At 49.0% G+C, this 20,896-nt stretch overlaps 1 protein-coding gene across 4 annotated transcripts; it reads right to left on the bottom strand.

Moving 5' to 3' along the window:
* Positions 1 to 1,357: 1,357 nt before the first annotated feature.
* Positions 1,358 to 20,464, bottom strand: TGIF2 (TGFB induced factor homeobox 2). Of its 4 annotated transcripts, none has more exons than XM_059706056.1 (3): positions 20,320 to 20,464; positions 15,246 to 15,471; positions 1,358 to 4,074 (listed from the first exon to the last, which is right to left on the bottom strand). In XM_059706056.1, the coding sequence occupies exons 2-3, from the start codon at positions 15,435 to 15,437 to the stop codon at positions 3,553 to 3,555; spliced, it is 714 nt and encodes a 237-aa protein (XP_059562039.1). In that variant the 5' UTR covers positions 15,438 to 15,471; positions 20,320 to 20,464; the 3' UTR covers positions 1,358 to 3,552. The 4 variants fall into 4 exon arrangements, with proteins under 4 accessions (XP_059562039.1, XP_059562037.1, XP_059562040.1 ...); XM_059706054.1 differs by having other exon boundaries at positions 20,227 to 20,426; XM_059706057.1 differs by lacking the exon at positions 20,320 to 20,464 and adding an exon at positions 19,358 to 19,491.
* Between the last annotated feature and the right edge of the window lie 432 nt (positions 20,465 to 20,896).

Below are 20,896 nucleotides of genomic sequence, written 5' to 3'. Positions count from 1 at the left end.
TCTTATGTAACATTTCTAGCTTGAGGGGAGAGGCCCTAGCCACATTATCCCTACCAACTTTCATTACCTAAGTGCCTCTTCACCCATGGCTCATCAATTGGAAGCTCAGTACAGAAGACACTTTGGTTTCATTCTTTGAATTTGTAAGCCATCTCTCCTGAGGCAGTTGAACCACTCAGTGACTTCCCCTTTTATGGGAATATTGTTTCCCAGATGTAAAATGAGTATGAAACTTACTTTGAAGAGCACTTCTAGCATGTTCCTATTCTGCCAAGCCCCAGGACTAAGTGTCCAATTTGAGGGATACTGACAGAGCGAAGTGGTGAAACCAGGACCTTGGGTGAATGAATGGCTAAATTGGGGCTCTTTAATCTCCAGAACTTGAGCAGTGAAGTTGTCTCCAAATTCCTAAAGGAGCATCACCTATGGGAGATTTGATATCCTTCATCCAGGTATACTAGGGAGAAAACAGGAAAGAAGCCAATTTGGTTCAGTAGAACACGTTTCTAGGGCTTAGCCCAAATCATGTTAGATAGCTGGATGCCAGTAGGCTGGGAGTTGCCCATTACTAGTTCAAATAAGGTCTGGGTAGAACTCAAGGTGACTTCAAACAAGACAGACTTGAATTCATATCCTAGCTCCACTTTTTGAATTCATATCCTTTGCTCCCTCTCTGTAAATACTAATCGCACACCAATAGGTGGGCAAATAAAAATCCCTAGTTTCTTTACCTTTGAGAAGGGCATCTCACTTCTTGTGTGTGTGCATGCAGAAATTAAGAGAGAATGAACAGAGCACAGACCCAGGCATATAGGAAGACTGTTTACTACTCTTGCAGATTTTGTACTGTTTGGGCTGTAATTATAATGTGTAGTCATTATGACAGAAATGCAACCCCCAGCTAGCTTATTTAAAACATGGAATTTACTAGCTTATGTAATTGGGAAGTCCAGAGGTGGTACTGGTTTCAGATATGACTACAACATCCATCTCGTCTCTGCTTTTGTGCTAGCCTCATACTGTAATCATGCTCTTTCCTCATTGGGAGAGGGAGAGGAAAAAGTTCCCAGGTCCCTGAGTCCCCTCACCACTTAGCAAAATCCAAAGCTCATTGTTGATCCCAGGGAAAACTGGTCCAGATTGGGATGCATATGCCCCCTGCCACCACGATGAATGGGATATGGAACAGGGTTGAGGCCAAGAAAGTAAGGCTGCAGAATGTACACTTACAGGTGGTTACTAGAGCGGGTAAAAGGTAATGCAGAATAAGAACTCGGCAACTGCCCCATCTCCAGGCTGGGCCCTGGGTCACAGTGGATCAATCTGTTTCTACTTGAAAAACAAAAAACCAAACCAAACCAAACCAAAAACAGTTTTATTTGACAAAAGACAAAAACAAAACTTATTTACAGTAGTTTTCTGCTCAAATTATTTCAATGGGATAACTGTGCTTCTCCTCCAGGTTTATCTCACAACCAAACCAAGCAGAGGCTGCCCCACCCCCAGCCTCCCTATCTTGCACAAAGGGGAGAGGGGAATGCCAACCAGAATTCAGCAGCATGGCTCCCACACCCTCACCACCTCCATTGCTCAGTGCACTGTTGGAAGGAAAAGTCCCACCCCAGCCCAACACACTTCCAAAGTCCCCTGCTACAAGCATCTTACAAGTCACACCAGACCCGGGCTCACAAACATGGGTGGGGTAGAAGAGGCTGGGCAAACAGCAGCGTCTACTAATCTTGAAGCTGCCATGTTCATGTTCATTTTTCCCCAGCTGGGCTGGAGGAGGGTGAGGATCCCTGATCCCCTTCCCACCCACCCAGGGCATGGAAAAAGAGGGCACAGGACGAGGGAGCACGCAAAAGAGAGCTTAGGAAACTTGCCCACTCAGAGCAAAGCTCCCTCTGAGTAAATACTAATCCCCACTCTCACACCAAGAGGTGGGCTAAACCACTCAGAAATGAGGATGCCTTCCTGAAGTCTTCAGAGATCAGCCCAGAAAGGACAGAATACCTGTTTCTGCCTTTTCTCCTGGCCAGACCTAACCAAGTCAGCCAACACCAAGTAACTCTTCCCCTTGTGCCTGACCTGGAAACTTCAGGAAACTACAGGCTGGGGCTCCTGACCTGTCTTTTGGCCCAGTAACAATATTATTCAGAACAAAAATATTTTGGCTAATAACCTAGGATTAGTGTTTCTTAGGATATATAAAGATGGGGTATACTGCTATTGAGCACTGTCAGCAATGAAACAACAAAATAAAAACGGGGAGGAGGGAGGAGAACAAGACCAACTGTGATCTGTTTCGCTGTGAAGTTCAGGGCAGGAGCCTCTGCAACTCCAATTTAAAGAAAGGTGCAACACAAAAAGACTCAGGGTGAACAGGCTTCATAATTTCCAGCCCCAGCCTCCTCTGAAGACAGCTCCTCAGGCAGCTGGTGGCAGGAAACTATTCCCTGCTTCTTCCAGGAGTAGTTTCCTGCCACCATCGTGGGAAAAGCTGCCAGTAGATGGAGCTTTTGACATTCTGGCCACTAATCCAACTTTACCTAAAGGACTCCAAAGGCTGCAGGGCAAAACTTTCAAGGATAAAGAAGGGAAAAACATTAAAGAGAAAAAACAAAAAAATAAAACCCTACTGCCTCAGTCTAGCTTCCTCCCCCCCACCCCACCCCAAAAAGTACAGTAAAAACAGAAATATAAAAAACACCTCTCCAGTTTTATCATCCTTCTCTGCTCTGTGCCTAGAAAGTTTGGTCAGATTCTCTATTGGACCCTCTTGCTGGCTTTGGCTTTATCCTCCTTCAGTTCCTGATCCAGAAAAGCCAAAGCCTGTAAAAGTCTTTCTCTCCTTTTTTGGGTAAACCAAACCAACAATAAAATAACCATTAGGAATTCTGCAGAGATTTAACTGGTCCCCCAAACAAAAAAACTCCTTCCTTGTAAAACAATCACCTGTTGTAGTGGTGGATCATTCCCAGTTCATCAGACTCTGTCACACAATGCACTCTTATTCCCCACACCTGGGCTCGCTGCCCCCATGAATGCAAACCACAGCAAAAAGGGAGAAATGAACACCAAGTTTGACAAAAACCTGAATATTCAACTGGAGTCTGTTCTACCTGCTGGGTTCCTCTTTTCTTTTGTTCACAATTAAGAACTAGGAATGTCCACACTGCTTAACAGAGCAGCCAGCTCAGGGGCAATCTGGACCCAGCATAGGTCTGAACTCGGCAGGTTTCCTGTGTGCAGCCCAGGAAAGCAGCTGGAACAAAGGTGTCCTGTGGGTTCTCTGGAGAAGTAGCAGCACCATGCCTGTCTCCGCTCTCTTGGTCTCATCACCTGAGGAGGCCTGGAGAAAGGCAGTCAGCAGAGGAGGTCCCCATCACAGTGCAGTGACACCAGCTGGTGTCTTCCTGCTGAAGATCCTGGACAGAGGAGATGATCCTGATGTTTGGCAGTGAACCAAAGAAAACGCTCTGTATGAAAGGGAACCAAAACAGAAACCCAGGACAGCTGGCTCGAGCCTCGAGCACCCCTGTGGGCAGATGCCTACTTGGGGTTTTCAGAGACGAAGGGGATGGGAGTGTGCAGTAACGGCAGCGATAGGTCCTGCTGCTTCTGAAGCTCCATCTCAGCAGCCCTCTGTAGTGCCACCTCCACCAGTAGCTGGAAGCTGCTGAAGTCCTCCTTGTCCTGCTCTGGGGGTGTGGGCGGTGGTGTGTTGAAGAGTCCACCGGTGGGGCTTCCGGCTTCAGCCCTGGTCAGCAGGGTGAGAGTGTTGCCAGGGGTCACCAGGGGTTTGGGGGGTTCTAGCTCCCCTTGTGGGAAGGGAGCTGCTGGCTTTTCCCCCTGGCCTGAGTGGAGTGGCATGGAGCACACAGACAAGGAGAGCACATTGGTGGGGGCTGGTACAGACACAGCCAGCACCGAGGGGCTGCTGCCACGGGGGAGGGCCACATCTGAGGCCTTGCCCCCTCGGCGGGAAATGGTGTATTGGTTGGGGTCTTGGCCATCCTTCCGAAGCATGTCTGGGAGAAGCCGCCGCCGAGCGTTGATGAACCAGTTACATATCTGAAATGAGTATAAGAGACTATGATCAGTTCACTCAATTAAAACCAGCTATGAAGCACCTATGTCAGGCCCCATAATATAACAGCAAATGACACAATCACAGTCCTCAGAAAGGTTCATGTTGGGAAGAGAGAGTTAAAGAAGAAATCATACAAATGAATATAAAATTGCAACAATGATTTATCCAATGAAGGGAAGGTATAATGGTGTGCTGTTGGAGACCCAATCTAGTCTTTGTGGATTCAGGGTGGTATTTTCTGAGGAAATGGCTCCTAAATTGAGATCTGAAGGATGAGTAGTAGTTTAGGTGGGAAGGGAGAGGAACGTTCAATTTAGGGCAGCGGTTCTCAACCTGTGGGTCGCGACCTCTTTGGGAGTCAAAGGACCCTTTCACAGGGGTCGCTTAAGACCATCGGAAAACACACATATAATTACATAGTGTTTTTGTGATTAATCGCTATGCTTTAATTATGTTTAATTTGTAACAATGAAATTGGGGGTCACCACAACATGAGGAACTATATTAAAGGGTCACGGCATTAGGAAGGTTGAGAACCACTGATTTAGGGGGATCAACATCTGAAAAGACCCTGTAACAGGTGGAAGCAGAGTGCCTCTGAGGAGCTCAGACAAGGAACAGCTTAGCTCCAAGGGCTGAAGCTAAGAGTGGTAACTAGAGCTTACCTCGATGGTGGGGATTTGGTTCTTTATTCTACGGGTGATGGGGAGTGTAGGAGGGTTCTAAGCAAAAGAGCAACTTGCTACAGGGGGTGTGATGAGATGACAAATGTTTTTTCTATTTGGGAAATGGGAAATGAAAGGACCTGGTGCCAAGGTAATTCACTCCTAAATTTCTATAAAGACACCAAAGAATGTCAGAAAGAAGAAAATGACTGTTTCCAAGCAAAACTAGGATCAGTGGCTCCAGTTGAATGTGCATCAACCAACATCCTTAAGTCTTTTTTCATACATGCTGCTCAGAAAGCTCCCATTTAACGTTGACCCCATTCCCATCTAATTCACTGTTTACATCAATCTCTTTGGACCTATGCATGAGGCATGAAATTTCTCACTGTTCAAGTGTTTCTCACTGTGAAGAGTTACACTGCAAAGCCAAGACATCTTTTTAACAGCTTCATGGCTCTCCCGCCCAGCCTCTTCACTAGTTGTCACTTCTCTTTCTAAAATGCAATGACTGTTGCCCTCGCAGGTTTGGCTCAGTGGATAGAGCATCAGCCTGCGGACCAAAGGGTGTCAGATTCGATTCCAGACAAGGGTATATATCTCGGCTGCAGGCTCCTCCCCAGCCTGGGCCCTGGTCGGGGTGCGTACAGGAGGCAACCAATCAATGTGTTTCTCTCACGTCGATGTTTCTGTCTTTCCCTCTCTCTTCCACTCTCTCTGAAAAATCAATGGGAAAAAATATCCTCGGGTGAGGATTAAAAAAATAATAAAAATAAATAAATAAAATGCAATGACTGTTATTCCTATTCTAGAAAACTGCCATGTTTCCGACTGCCTACAAGGTCAAGTCTAGACACCCAAACCTGGTGTTAAACCCTCCCCTGCCATGGCCTCTATTTCCAGCTCTTGTGTTCTTTAGCATGTGAAATTGCTCATCAGGCCCTGTGCGGGGTTGTTTGTTTTTTTTTTCTTTAAATAGCTCCATGATGCCTTTTGCACATCACTTTTTTTTTTTCTGAAGTGCCCTCCTTTCCATCTGAGAATGCCTACTCCTCTAAGCCTTAGCTGATCTAAGATATCAGCAATAGGGCTAGAGGAGAGGAAATGGATTCAAAACACCTCTCTGGTCCAGGCACCAAAGGGTTGTGGGTTCAATTCCTGGTCAAGGGCACATACCTGGGTTTGCAGGTTCAATCCCTGGCCGTGTCCAGCATGTGTGGGAGACAACCAATCAATGTGTCTCTCTCACATTGATGTTTCTCTCTCTGCCTCTTCCTCCCTCCCTTCCACTCTCTCTAAAAAACTGATGGAAAAAAATATCCTCGGGTGAGAATTTTAAAAAACAGGCGTAGCTTGGTGGTTGAGCATCGATGAACCAGGAGGTCATGGTTCAATTCTCAGTGAGAAATGTCCAGGTTGTGGGCTTGATCCCTAGTGTGGGGTGTGCAGGAGGCAGCTGGTCAATGATTCTCTCTCATCATTGATGTTTCCATTTCTCTCTCCCTTTCCCTTCTTCTCCAACATAAAAATATATATATATTTAAAAAATAAAACAAAACGGGTGGGAACCGTTTTTTTTTTTTTTTTCTGTCAAGGGCCATTTGCAGATTTATAACTTCATTTGAGGGCCATACAAAATTATCAACTTAATAATTAGCCTGCTATATTTGGTCAAACATTTAATTAACTCACCCCTAATGCCTTGGCAGGGCCAGACCAAATGATTTCACAGGCCTTACACAGTTTGCGGGCTGGACATTCTCCATCCCTATGTTTCCAACTGCCTACATCCCTGATCTAAAAGATCAACCACTCATGGCCTCTTTTCTCTCAATTACTCCTAATGGCCTGGAAATGTGGCAAGACAGATCCTACAACAGCTCCTCTGGGCATTATTTTAAAAGTTATGGATTAGACTAGAAAATAGTTTCTTCCCCCTATTTTCCCCAAGTCCTTCTTCCTCTTGCCCTCCACTGGAGGGGTCACCAAAGGGGAAAAGCAGCCTAATAACTTTCTTGCTATCTCAGAGGTAACAGGAGAGAAGAAACATTAGAAACTGTGGATATTGGGTGTGGGGCATGGTGGGTGTGGCCTGGTAGGAAGATATCCACAGATCCGGGCATCTTTCTGAGAGCTTTTGCTGTGAAGAGTTTTCCCATAGCTTCCAATTACTGAGCACTAAACATCTACACAATTTTCTCATAATTACATCAGGTCTATGACTTTGATCAATTCCTATTTTACTGACGAACATTCGTAAACCTCAGCCTGGAGAAGTCAGGCAGGAGTGTCCACCTCTAACCATGGGTCCCCAAGCCTGGGCCGCTGAACCTGGAGGAGTAGGAGTCCCTCCTCTATGAACCTCCCTCAGGCTGTCACAGGGCCTCAGAGCCCAAACTGACTTTATTCATCAAAACAGTCAGGTTAGAACTTCTCACTTTCCTATTGCTCTCCCTTTCAAGGCTTCGTGCTTACTCAGATAATACTTATTTGAGTGCGTATTATGTGCCAAACCTAGTTCTTAGTACTGGTGATCCCTTTGTGAATTAAACAGACATGCACTCTGCCCTGTGGTGCTTATAGTCCACCTGGTTGTGGAGACTGGCAATGAACAAATATGACAAGAAGACACCAATAAGTGCCAGGGAGGAAACAGACAGGAATAAAAGCATAGCATATAGCCCTGACCGGTTTGGCTCAGTGGACAGAGCGTCAGCCTGCGGACTGAAGGGTCCCAGGTTCGATTCCGGTCAAGGGCATGTACCTTGGTTGCAGGCACATCCCCACTGGGGGGTGTGCAGGAGGCAGCTGATCGATGTTTCTCTCTCATCGATGTTTCTAACTCTCTATCCCTCTCCCTTCCTCTCTGTGAAAAATCAATAAAATATATTAAAAAAAAAAAAGAAGAAGAAGAAGCATAGCATATAAAGATAAGGGAGACTACCATAGACAAGAGGTCTGGGAAGGCTGAGACCTCAAAGAAAGCCAGCCTTGCCCGAGCTGGTTTGGCTCAGAGTACAGAGTGTCGGTCTGCAGACTGAAGGGTCCTGGGTTCGATTCGTTAAAGGGCACGTGCCTGGGTTTCAGGCTCAATCCCCAGTAGGGGGTGTGCAGGAGGCAACCAATCAACGATTCTCTCTCATCATTGATACTTCTCTCTCTCCCTCTCCCTTCCTCTCTGAAATAAAAATATATTAAAAAGAAAGCCAGCCTTGTAGAAAACTGAGGGAAGAATGTTCTAGTCAGAGGGAACAGCAAATGTCAAGGTGCGGAGGCAGGAAAGGGTTTGGTTTAAGAAACTGACAAAAGCAGGCAGGGCGGATCCCACTAGGACAGAACACCATGGTAAAATACTAAAGGGCCCAGCTGGCGTTGTTCAGTGGTCGAGTGTCAACCCATGCACCAGATCACAGGTCTGATTCCTGGTCAGAGCACATGCCCAGTTTGTGGGCTTGATCCCCAGTAAGGAGCATGCAGGAGGCAGCTGATCAATACATCAATGTTTCTATCTCTGCCTCTCTCCCTTCCTCTCTGGAAAAAAAAAAAAGACAAAAAAAAAAAAAAAAAAAGACTAAAGGCTTAAACAGTGGCTTGACCTGAATTCCACTCTAGGTCCTTCTCTTGGTCCTGTCTCCTTTCTCAGTTTATCCAGATACGCACAGAGTATGCACCAGGAGGAAGAAAAGATGAGAACCCTCCCCCTTCATCTCCTGTGGCTGGGATACTGGGAACTGTATGGGCTGCAGCAATGCATGATGTTTCTCTAAACATTCCTCTAATGTTCACTGAATGGATCAAAGGCCCAGCTCTCTTCAGGGCTCCTCTATCAATTCTACCCCTGACCATCACCATTCTTGGTTGATATCCTGGCAAGCCCTTGGGTACCATCGTCCTATGAACTCCGTGTCTACACAGCTGAAAGGCTAGCCACCTATGACAGGAGCTGGTGCCTGGAGTTGGCATGGGTCTTTGCCTAGCAGACTATAGCTGCATCCATTCCACAGGTGATCCTAGGACAGTACTAGGCCCCTGGCTCTGTCAGGATGGGAAAGCTCCTGGGCAGGGCAGAGCCTTCTTGTGCGCCTTCTCTCCCTTCTCCCGGGCAGCCTGGAAGGACCCTGCCCTGGGGTTCTCACTTATCCCTTTGCACCTCCATGGTCCAACCAGTACTACTGAGCACACAAAACCCCCTACCATTTTTCCCAAGTCCTTCTCAGACACTGGCTGAGCTGCATCCTGGCAAGAGCTGCAAGGGATCCCCAAGGATAAGGCTGACAACTGGGTGCAATGAAGTCAGGGAACTAACTAAGCACTCCGGACACCAGGTTATCATGTCGGCCATCTCACTTGCATTATTAATTTGCATACAAGCCTGGAAGGGTAGTGAGCAGTGTCCCCAAAGTACCAAATGGGGAACTGGAACCCAAAGAGAAGAAAGAACTTGCCCAAAGTCACATAGACTCCCGAGTATAAATCCGGGATTCAAACCCAGGTCTCCTGGCTTTAAGTCCCTACTGCTATTCTTACTCAGCTTTGCTCTGTTTTGTCAGAGGGACAGATAGCTGGATAATCATTATCATAATCCTAAAAAAGCAAACACTTGTTTAACCAAAACATGTCAGGTGTTGCTCTGAACACTTCCCATCTAATTATTCATTTAATCTTCAACAACCTATGAAACAGGTTCTGTGAGGATCTCCGTTTTATTTGAACTGTTGAAGAAACAGACCCTGATCAGAGGTTCAGGAACTTGCTCAAGGTCATCTGTGCAAACAGATCCGGTTCAGACAGCCTGGTTCCAGGTAGGTGAAAGGACTGAAGAGAATCAGCCTAAGGCCTTTTCTCCTGGTTCAACTGCTTCCATCCCTCTGTCCACAACTGTCTCTTTAGTTACCTGTGCTACGGGAGAGCACTGCACCCCTCCACCTCACCCCTGTATGCAGGGGAAAGAGATCAGTGACCTGGGTCAAGGGAGATAAGGATGAATATTTCTGTTGAGAAAGCAGCCTTGGGGAAGGGAATCTGGGAGTGTTCTCACAGCTGCGAGGGCATCTAGCCCCTAGTTGCACCTCCCATTTTGGCTTATAATTCTGAAAACAGCAGAAATATGCGCGCACACACACACACACACACACACACACACACACACACCATATTCACCCCCCCCACCCTACCCCCCGGATCTGCAGAAAACTTGGCAGACTGCTGTCTGTTTTGTCTTCTCATCCGATAGAAATGCACAGCTGAGGGGGGCTGGGTAAATGCAGGAGGCCTGAGTGCACCACCAATGCCAGCTGTAGAGCATGTGACTCACTCCAACTCTAGGTCCTTGGGGAGGTAGTAGGGAGAAGGCCAAGGTGAATTCTGTGATTGATAAGGCAAAACAGACTGGGTGCCTGAAAGCCTGTCTCCACCATAAAACAGGGCCCCGTCTGAACAGCTATTGCCCTGTCAGTCTTTTTCATTTTTATCAGTGGCTGAGATGAAGGACAAGGGAGGAATCACTGTGGCAAATGGGAGTGGGAGGGGCCAGGAAGTGGGTGAAGGCCATGAGGATCAGAGCAGGGCATTTGACAAGGCGACACATGGCTTCAATTTTAATGTGTTTTCAGCTGTGAAAGACAGAAACAAAAGCGGGGAGAGGAAAGTGAAGACATGGAGAGACCTTTCCCAAACTCACGGTACCTCCATTTGTGTTGTGATCACCACATCCAAGTGCTCTTAAGGGCAGGCTGGCTGTGTTAAAACCACCTTGAGGGTAATTCTAAGAAATAGCTATTTTGACCCTGGCCGAGTAGCTCAGTTGGTTAAGAGCATCATCCCACTATGCCAAGGTTGCAGGTTCTATCCCTGGTGAGGGCACATACAAGAATCAACCAATGCCCTAACCGGTTTGGCTCAGTGGATAGAGTGTCAGCCTGCGGACTGAAAGGTCCCAGGTTCGATTCCGGTCAAGGGCATGTACCTTGGTTGCGGGCACATCCCCAGTAGGAGGGGTGCAGGAGGCAGCTGATCGATGTTTCTCTCTCATCGACGTTTCTAACTCTCTATCCCTCTCCCTTCCTCTCTGTAAAAAATCAATAAAATATATTAAAAAAAAAAAATCAACCAATGAATGGGTAAGTGAAACAAAAGTCAATGTTTTTTTCTCTCTCTAAAGAAGAAAAAATAAAAGAAATAGCCATTTCTCACCTGCTTTATATAAAGATCTGGTGGGGAAGGGGGCAAGTCAGAAATGTGTGTTTTTAAGCTTCCCAGAGCTCTGCCACTCAGGCTTAGGAACCAATGGTTTAACCCACTGGTGTAATTTGTCCTTGTGGATCGAGCCCTTTATTTACGCAAATAAGCTTACACAGAAGCTCAAAAGATATACATACAGATGAAAGGCCCTGAGGTGGGGGACAAGGTTGCTGGCAGGCAGGAAGAATCGGGAGGCAGCTAGCTTTGGCATCAGAGTCAGGAGAGCAGCTTCAAAAGGTAAGGTGTTGCTGAGTGTCGGGCCAGGCCACACCTGCACAGAGCAACCCACTACAGCTTCTCCAGCAGGCTCCTTTCTTACCTGTCTGGTTTCCCATTCCCAAGGGACTGCTGCCCTTACCTCCCTATTCCTTCAAGTCTGTCAAGACTCCATTCACATGCTGCTTCCTGAGAGAAGCCTTTCAGACACTGAATTGGTATTTAATTGCATTAAATACTTAGTCTTTTAAATAATGTCTTCCCTCCTCTCCTCCCTCCCCTGAGGCTAGCCAAGGGCAGGGAGCTTCCAGCTCAGAGCACTGGGCCTAGAGCAGAGCATAACCCCAGTCATTACAGAGTGAAGGAATGGAGCCAGAACCTCCCTGCTACACTCACCTTCCCTCCCCAAAACAGCCCCTTAGACCAGTCAGAAACCACAGCAATAAAGAGGGCTTAGAGCGGGGGTCACAGGTTCCACTGAAAAATCCTTCACAAATGACCTTTGTAGTTGGCCTCACCATCCTACCTGCCTAGCCCTGGGCAAGTACCAGCAAACCAGTTAGTTAAGTGACTCATTGACTTGCTAATGAGATAGCTCCTGGGCGGTTAAAAGAGACAATCAAAAGAGATGTCCCCAGGGAAAGAGGAAACAGGCCTTGGCAAAATGCAGATGCTTGTTGAAGCCAGGTGATTGGTACCACGGGTTCATTAGAATATTCACTTTTTATGGATTCAGTATTGCAAATGTTTTAAATAATGAAGTCTTAAAAATTAAATATACTGAACAGACCGTCCAACCTCAGAGAGAAGGCAGGGGAGAGGGGGGTAGGAGATCAACCAAAAGACTTGTATGCATGCATATTAGTGTAAGCAATGGACAAGGACACTGGGGGGTGGGGGCTTGTCTTCGGAGGTGGAGGGGGGTCAATCAGGGAAAAAGGAGACATATGTAATACTTTAAACAATTAAAAAAAGAAAAAAGAAAAAGGGCACTTAAAAACAAAAAATTAAATACAGGAAAGAGATGCTTCCAGGAACTTAAGCCCTTTTGTCCGGATTGATGAACCACATTTCCTTACTTCTGAGGTCCTGCCTGTTGACATTTCTAACACTTATTTTCATTTTCTGTCACTTCAATAATTATTTCTGAAGCGCCTATCAGATACGTGGTACTGAGCTAAACACTGGGATACAGTGATAAATGAGATCAGACCTCCAGAGTTTAGTGCGTTGTAAAAAGCAATTACAGTCAAGGATCCAAATGCTGACCCAGTCCTAGTGCTATGGGAAGGCAGAGGTCCTCCATGAGTTGGGAGTCTCCCTGGTCAGATGGGAGCAAAGTGGTCTGGGGTATCAATCAGTGTGGCAGAAATATGGAGAGGGGTGCCAGGGATGAAGCGGCTCTGCAGATAGGGACAGGTGATGTTGTCATTAGGTTGGCAGAAGCCATTGAAGGGTTTTAATTTTAAGTAGAGGGGTGACAAGTGATCAGACAAGGGTAGTAGGTCCAGATAGAAAAGAAGCCTTATTCCAGAAATATTTAAGGGGTATGTATAGGAATTGGTGACTGACTACATAAGCTGAGAAAGAGCTTCAAGAGGAACCCTTCTAAAGGGAAAGAGCCAGCTTGGAGATGTTATCAGTTATCAAGGAAACTTAAAGTTCCCGTAAGACCTCCAAGCAGAGGTGTACTCTGGGAATTCATAATATAGTTTCCATCAAGTAGTGCCAGGTGGTCCCCACTGCTTTTGAACTCTGGGCATGACTCTAGTGCTGGGTGGCCACTGGAACTCCTCCTACGCCTTCATCAGAAGTCTCTAGCTAACCCTTGCCCCAGACCTACATTTCTCTAAGTGGGATCTGGGGATATGCTGTCCTAGGGACCCACTAGCTCTCCACAAGAACATTGTGGCTTTGTGTTTCTGTTGGGATTATGAGCAGGAGCACCATGGCCTGTGGCAACCCAGACTTGCTCAAATCCCGTCGGTGCCTCTGTCACACCACATACCACAGCCCAGTCAGCATAACACCATCCATTTATAATGATGCAGTTAGATGAAATCTCACTGGTTTTACAGTAATTTGCTTTGGAAAACTGTGTATTTTATAGTTATGTATAAGAGCAAAAGCAAGACGTTTTTTACCCAGTTTTCAATTTGTACATAAGTGATGTGATAATAAAAGTATTTTGTTTAAATTGAGAAACAATGTCCCTGACAAAAAGCAATTTCATTATCGTGTGACCAGTGGTTTGACAGTGCAGGTATGAGGCAGTGGGAATACACAGCAGTGGCCTCACACCTAGGCCAGGAAAATCAGATGCTTTCCAAAGAACATGCTGAAACGGAGTGAATGAACCCGGATCAGAAAGGTCAGGAAGAAGCCAAGGGAGAAGGCCTGGCGGCCCAGAGGGCTCAAGGGCTCCAGGGGCAGGAAGAACTGAGAGATGAGGCTGCTGAGTGCCTAAGTTTGGACTTTATCCTGAAGTCAATAGGGTCTGTGGAGTGTGTACACAATCAGAATTACACTTTAGTGTTCAAGAGAACAGACTTAAAAGGAACAAGGCTGGAGGCAGGAAGACCAGCAAAGAGGCTCTCTAGGTGATGCTGGCTCTCAGGCTCCAGGGCAGAAGCCCCGCCCTGGCTCTCTGCTGCTTTCTGTCCCAGCAGTGACTGCTTTTTGCAAACATCCGTGACCAAGTCTTTCCTGCTACTGCATCCAAGAATATACACTCCTTGCGGGTAGGAATGAGTCTGGTTCCTCTCTGGGATCCCAACTCTGTCCAGCATAGAGATGGGCATAGTGGAGTGCTTGGCAGTACCCTGTAAGGAGCCAGGCTCTGCTAGACACCTGGGGTCAGTCCAAGACCTATGATCTAAGAGAGATGAGGAGAAAAAGGAGAGCAGAAGCACTGACTCTGCCAAACACCTCACAGTGTGCCTTGAATTCTTCTCCGTCCCTCCTCCTTACACACTGCGAAAATGCTACAATCACCTCCCTTTTTCAGAAGAGGAAACTCGAGGCTCAGTAAGGAGGCAGTGACATGGCCCAGGTCAAAGCTACCTCTTGTGGAGAAGATGGGATCCGAGTCAGGGTTTGTAACACGAAAAGCCTTTCTTGTAGGCAGACTCCAATCAACCACTGCCCAGCGAGTGTAAGTCAGGTGACAGGAGTTCTGAGGACTGAATACTCACCATGACAATTCATGGAGGAGGGACAAGAGCTGGGAAGACCTGGGAGGTTCACAGTGGGGCAAGGGAAGGAGGGAGAAACCATATCATGGATTGGAGAAGTGGTCTAGGAAAGGACAGAAGTGGAAAGGGGGGTGGGCCTTTGCTAGGCTGAGGCCCTGCTCTGTGTCTCCCAGGTAGGTGAGAGCCAAACTGGAGGCAAGGCAGACTGGGGTGTCCAGCCTCAGCACTTATACAAAACACCTACATGTTGGCAACTGAGGCAGTGTCTTGCACTTTGATAAATATCTTATGAGGTACTCAAAGCACTTTCACATCCAGTTCTGAATTTGTTCCTCACAACAATTCAGTCAGGCAGGAGAGGATTGGAACCCCCACTTAATAGATGGGGAAATCAAGATGTGGTCCATAGCTTCTATGTGGCAGAACTGGGTTTTGTACCCAGAATCTCACTTTTGCCCTTTCTTTGACCATGATTCCAACACTGCAGATCACCAGCTGTCCCCTGCCACCAAGTCACATCCAAGCATCACTCTGGGCTGGGGCCGAACTCCAGACACTCAATGCATTCTCACCTTCCCACGGCCTCCAATGTTAACGAGACACCTAGACATTAACACAATTCCTTGCCTCTTCAGAACTCTCAAAAAAATCTGAAATCTAGCTGCAATGACCTCATGTCACTGTCCTTCTTTGTGGCAGGGGGACTGGGTGTTCTCATCTGACCAAAGAAGAAACTGAAGGCCAGAGAGGGAGGTGACCAGCCTAAGGTCACACGGTGAGTCAGTGACAGGGCTGGGATAGGACTACAACCCAGGCCTTCTGCTGCCCCCTCCTTACCTGGAGCACAGACAGGTTGGTTTGTCCAGAAAGGCTTAGCTTCTCCTGCTCAGAGGGGTAGGCATTGTAGCGGTGCAAGTACAGCCAGTCGCGGAGGATCTTTACCGACTCCTTGGGCAGGTTCCCTCTGCGCTTCCTCTTGCCTGCCAGGGAGAGGAGGCCTTCATCCTCACCCAGATCACTGTCTGACATGATGTCTAAGGGCTAAGCTGGACCTCAGGCAAGCCTGGAACAAGTGACAAAGGGGACGGGGACATTATATCATTACCATGCACTGCTTCTCACCCTCTTCCTATTCTCTAAACACACCATGATTAGAGCCTTGGACACCAGAACTATGGGGAAATTCCAAGTCAAAGCCTCTGGACATTCCACAGCCTAGGCAACCTAGAAGGGGTGAGTCCAAAATGCCTCTATTTCAGTAGATGACTACAGAACTAAATAGCAGCTCATTTTTTTAAGTTTAGAAGTTTCTCCAATTAGTTTACATTCAATATTACTTTGTATTCGTTTCAGATGTACAGCATAGTGGTTAGACAATCATTTACTTTACAAAATGTTCCTTGTAAATGGCAGTTCATTAATAAGCAGTGCCAGCCTAGAAATAATTAGTTACTCTTGAGATCTGTACAGAGCATCTCCCATTTATTATCTCAATTCTATCCTCACAAAGCCCTTGTAAGAGGGACACTATTATTGTCATTTTATAGATAGGCAAACTAAGGCCCAGAGAGATTAAGAAAGCCACCTAAGATACTATGGCTCTTAAATAGTTACCATGTGACCCAGTAATTTCACTCCTAGGTATCTACCCAAAAGAAATTAAAACCCATGTCCACACGAAAGCTTGTACACAAACGTTTACAGCAACATTATTCATAATAGCAAAAGGTGGAACCCTGGTTGGGTAATTCAGTTGGGTTAGACTGTCAACCTGATATGCCAAAGGTTTTGGGTTTAATACCGGTCAGGGCTCATAAGAGTCAATTGATCTTGATTTCTGTCTCTCTCCCTTCTCTCTCTCTCAAATCAATCAGTAAATAAAATAAAATAAAGCAAAAGGTGGAAACAATCAAGTATCAATAACAGATGAATGGATAAACAACATGAGGTCTATCCATACAGTGCAATATTATTTGGCCATAAAAAGGACTGAAGTCCTGATTCATGCTACAATGTGGATGAAACTTGAAAATATAATGCTAAATGAAAGAAACGCATTACAAGGAACACACACTCTATAACTTCATGTTAATGAAATGTCCAGAATGGGATAGGCAGGAATAGAAGGGTGATAGGTAAAGGGAGTGAAGGTTTTTTTGAGGTGATAAACATGTTCTAAAATTGACGGTGGTTATGGTTGGATAGTTGTGAATATACAGTTCACCCTTGAACAATGTGTGTGTGCGTGTGTGTGTGGGGGGGGGGGGGGGTTGCGGGTGCCAAGCCACACAGTTGAAAAACTGCAAATAACATTTGACTCCCGCAAAACTTGGCTGTCCCGCAGTATTTACAAGGGATTTGTTGATACCCAAATCTGGCAGATGCTCAAGTCCCCTAATAAGATGGTGTAGATCAGTGATGGCGAACATTTTGAGCTCGGCGTGTCAGCATTTTGAAAAACCCTAACTTCACTCTGGTGCCGTGTCACATACAGAAATTTTTTGATATTTGCAACCATAGTAAAACAAAGACTTATATTTTTGATATTTGTTTTATATATTTAAATGCCTTTTAACAAAGAAAAATCAACCAAAAAAATGAGTTCGCGTGTCACCTCTGACACATGTGTCATAGGTTCGCCATCACTGGTGTAGATCCATGCATCTATGGACTTCAAATCACAGATGGAAGACAGTATGGCATTTATTTTTTTTTTAAATCCTCACCTGAGGATTTGTTTTTATTGACTTTTAGAAGGAGAGGAAGGGAGGAAGAGAGGGAGGGAGGGAGGGAAAAAGAAGAGGGAGGGGGAGAGAAAAATTGGTCCTGTATGTGGGGCCAGGATCAAACCTGAAACTTAGGTATGTGCCCTGACCAGGAATCAAACCCAAAATCCTTTGGTGTACTACAGCTCTATGCTCCAATCAACTGAGCCACCCAGCCAGAGCCAGGTACTTATTGAAAAAATTCCAGCCCTAGCTGGTTTGGCTCACCGGATAGAGCGTCGGCCTGGGGACTGAAGGGTCCCAGGTTCAATTCCGGTCAAGGGCATGTACCTTGGTTGTGGGCACATCCCCAGTAGGGGGTGTGCAGGAGGCAGCTGATCGATGCTTCTCTCTCATCAATGTTTCTAACTCTCTATCCCTCTCCCTTCCTTTCTGTAAAAAAGCAATAAAAAATATATTTAAAAAAAAAAGAAAGAAAAAATTCCACACATAAGTGGACCCACACAGTCCAAACCCAGGTTGTTTAAATTTCAACTGTACTAAACAACATTACCTTGTTCACTTTAAATTGGCAAGTTCTACGGTATGTGAATTATATCTCAATAAAGCTGTTATGGAAAAGAAAACTCACATCCAGGATATAGTATATATAGTATAGTGGGTTTGGACCAAGGTAGTTTGGTCCCCCACCCTTACTCCATACCATCTTGCCTCCCAGGTCTCCCAAGATGTCAGGAAACTATCAATCACCATGGTCCTATAGCAACCCATGTAACATTTACTGTGCACCTACTGTGTGCCCTGCAGAGTGTTGAGCCATCCCTACAGGTTGTCTCTCATACATTCTCCTTTGTGATCTAGCTCCTGGCCTGGTCCCAGAATCAACTCCTCAAAAAATTATAAGAAATGAGCAAGGCCGGGGCTCTGGTCCCTCCAACCCCGCTACCTAACCTTGCGCAATGTCCTTCCTCCCCTTTCTGGGCTTGAGCCCCCACATCAAATGAAAGAAGGTGTTTCCCTAGACAACCCAACTCAGTTGCTCAGCCCCCTGACAAACTTCTTGTTCACACATGCAAAAGAGATTTACATTTTTAAACCAAAAGTTCCAGGCCAAGCTGATGCCAGAATCTCAAGACTCCTCCCTTCTCAGCCTTTTAACAGTTCCCCAGGAGGCTGGGCCAACAGACTCTGGCATTTCCCAGGTTTTGTTTCCTCAGCTTGGGCCAGAGCCCAGATAACTGGGCTGGGCAGGCCAGGCTTTCGAGGGAAGGGTCCACCCTCCCAGCCAGGCCACCTGGAGGCGAGACAGCACTGATTAGAGGTGCCACTCCTCAGAGAGCGCCAACATCCGACTGCTTTCCGCGGTCAGGTGTCTGAAGCTGAGTGGCCGGGGCAGTTGGGATCTGGGTGAAGGGATGCCGCCCTGGCAGGCTGCGAGTTTACTCAGGGTTGGTTATCTGTACAAATTCCACCCTGGCTGCTAGCCAGGTTCCAGACTGTGGGGTCCCAGGGTCGGCCGGTGGCACGACCCCCTCAAGTCCACACAGACCTCTCCACCCTGGTGGCCTGCACCTCAGCCCACTTACAATCCGGGGAGGTACCCCACATAGACACCCCACAATCACCCCAGACAACCCCCCAACAGCACCCACTCATCCCTCGGCCCCTGGAATCCCCATAAATGTCACCGACACAGACAGCACACACTCAGTTTCCAGATCCCACTTCTAGCACGGCCAACGGGCACCCACACAACCAGCCCAACTCGCGGGTATCAGCCCACCCACGAACTCAAGCCTACCCGCCCCGCCCCCCAACGACCTCTCGGGCCAGGAGAGCTCCGGACGTCACCGCGCCGGCCAGCAGCTCTCCCCCCACTGGCTGAGGCAGCAGCTGGCGATATACCGCCCGGGGCACCCGGCTGCACACGCAGCGATGCGGACCTGCAGTCACTCCGCACCAACTTTCTGACAACTCCCCGCCCGGCGGGCCACTCCCCCGGACCGCGCACCCCGCCGCACGCCCCGCACTTCACACAAAGCGCGCAGCCTCCCCCGCGGCCCAGACCCCGTCAGAGCACATGGCTCCCGGGCGGCGGGGAATCGGCCTGAGCCGGGGCGCCTGCACCCCTCAGCCCCCCGCCCCGCGTCAGCCAGGGCGCTCCAGCTCACCCGCGGGCCCGCAATCCGGTGGGGCGGGGGCTCTGGAAGAAGAAAAACTCACGTGTCCGTCCCGGGGCAGGAAAAAGTTTGGTTCCCACCCCCTTCCCCCGCGGCTCGGCGCTGACGGACTCTTCGGGGCGCGGGGCCGGCCGAGCCTGCGCGCTCGGCTTTGTGCTCGGAACTCGGCCCGGAGGGGGAGGGGATGGGAGGGGGCTGGGCTCCCACCTCCGCACCGCCCCCCCCTCCGACCTGCGCCCAGACTCCATGTTGGCCGCCCCCTACCCGGGAGACCGAGCGTTTCCCCCGCCGGAGGCTCGGCTCACGCTCGGCCGGCCTGAGGGTCCCGGCGCGCACAAACTTTCTTGGGGTCGCTGGCCCCCAGAGCCCCGCTTCCTTGACCCGCCCGGGAGTGACAGATGCCTCCGAGACAGACTTTCCTTTGTTCCAAAGGAAAGGGGAACTCGCGCGGGCTCCCCGGCCCTCCCAGCTCCGGGCCCTTCCCGCGGCCCCCACCCGCAGCTGTCACTCTCCGCGGCCCCCTCGCCCGCCCGCTCAGCTGCAACGCGGTGGGGGGGGCGGGGGGCTGCCGGCGGTTAGCAACGTGCACTTTTGAAACCAAACAAACCCGCCCCCGCGCGCTCACCCCGGCAGGGCCAGGGGCGGCCCATCTGCCGTGGTGGGATCCCGGGAAGCTGGGTTCCCCAAAAGGTCCCCAGACGAGTTTTCTCCCAGCGGGGGGGTGGGGCACCCCCTACCGGCCCCCGCCAGCACCGTGCGGCCGGGACTCACAGACACCCCCGAGCTCACACACCCACCATCGCACGCGCCAGGACGACGCCACCTCCCCCTCCGGCCCAGAAGAAAAAACTTTCCAAGTTGTCCGCGCGCCCCCCGCCCCTCATCAACTCGGCCCCTGCGCCCCGCACTGACTTTCCCGAGCGGCTTTTCCGTCCACGCGGCCTGGGGCTCGGTCCGCGGCGTCTGGGCAGCGGGCGGGGGGCGCTGGGGGAGCGCGCCGCGTACCTGCCGGGCCTGACACTCGGCCTGACAGCTCGCGGCTGGAAAGCACCTCGCGGCCTGACGTCAGATCCCCTCTCCCCCGCCTGCCGGCTCTCGCCGCTCGCCCTCCCCCACCCGCCCGGAGCGAGAAAACAAACTTCGTGCGAGCGCCGCGAGCGACGCCCACCCCGCGCGGGGCGTGCCGGCGGCCGCGAGGGGCTTGGCCCCGCCCACCGCGCCCGGAGGGGGCGGGGCCGGGGGCACCTTCTTCCTGCGCCTCCCCCCCTCAGGAATGCCGCATGGCCTCGCCGGAGGAGCGGTGGGAGCCCGGGCTGGGACGGTGCGCTCGGGGGCAGGAAGTGGCCCGAAGCTCCTTTCGGAGAGCATTTCCGGGGCGCCTACTGTGTGCTTCAGGTTGTGGGGGCGGGGGGAGCACTGCTTGGAGGAGAAATAATGTCAGTTCCGACATTTGTAATCCTCCTTTCAGTAGGATCTTCAGTGTGGTTATTCCCATTGCACAGAGGGGAAACTGAGGCCCAGTTAGGCCCGGGGTTTACCCCTCGCTGGGAAGGAACGGGCTCTGAATGCAACCTCTGTTCTG

The sequence above is a fragment of the Myotis daubentonii genome, chromosome 8, assembly GCF_963259705.1.
Source record: "Myotis daubentonii chromosome 8, mMyoDau2.1, whole genome shotgun sequence".
Taxonomy (NCBI): Eukaryota; Metazoa; Chordata; class Mammalia; order Chiroptera; family Vespertilionidae; genus Myotis; species Myotis daubentonii.
Note: the sequence above shows the minus strand (reverse complement) of the source record. Positions and strands in the feature narration are given on the sequence as shown.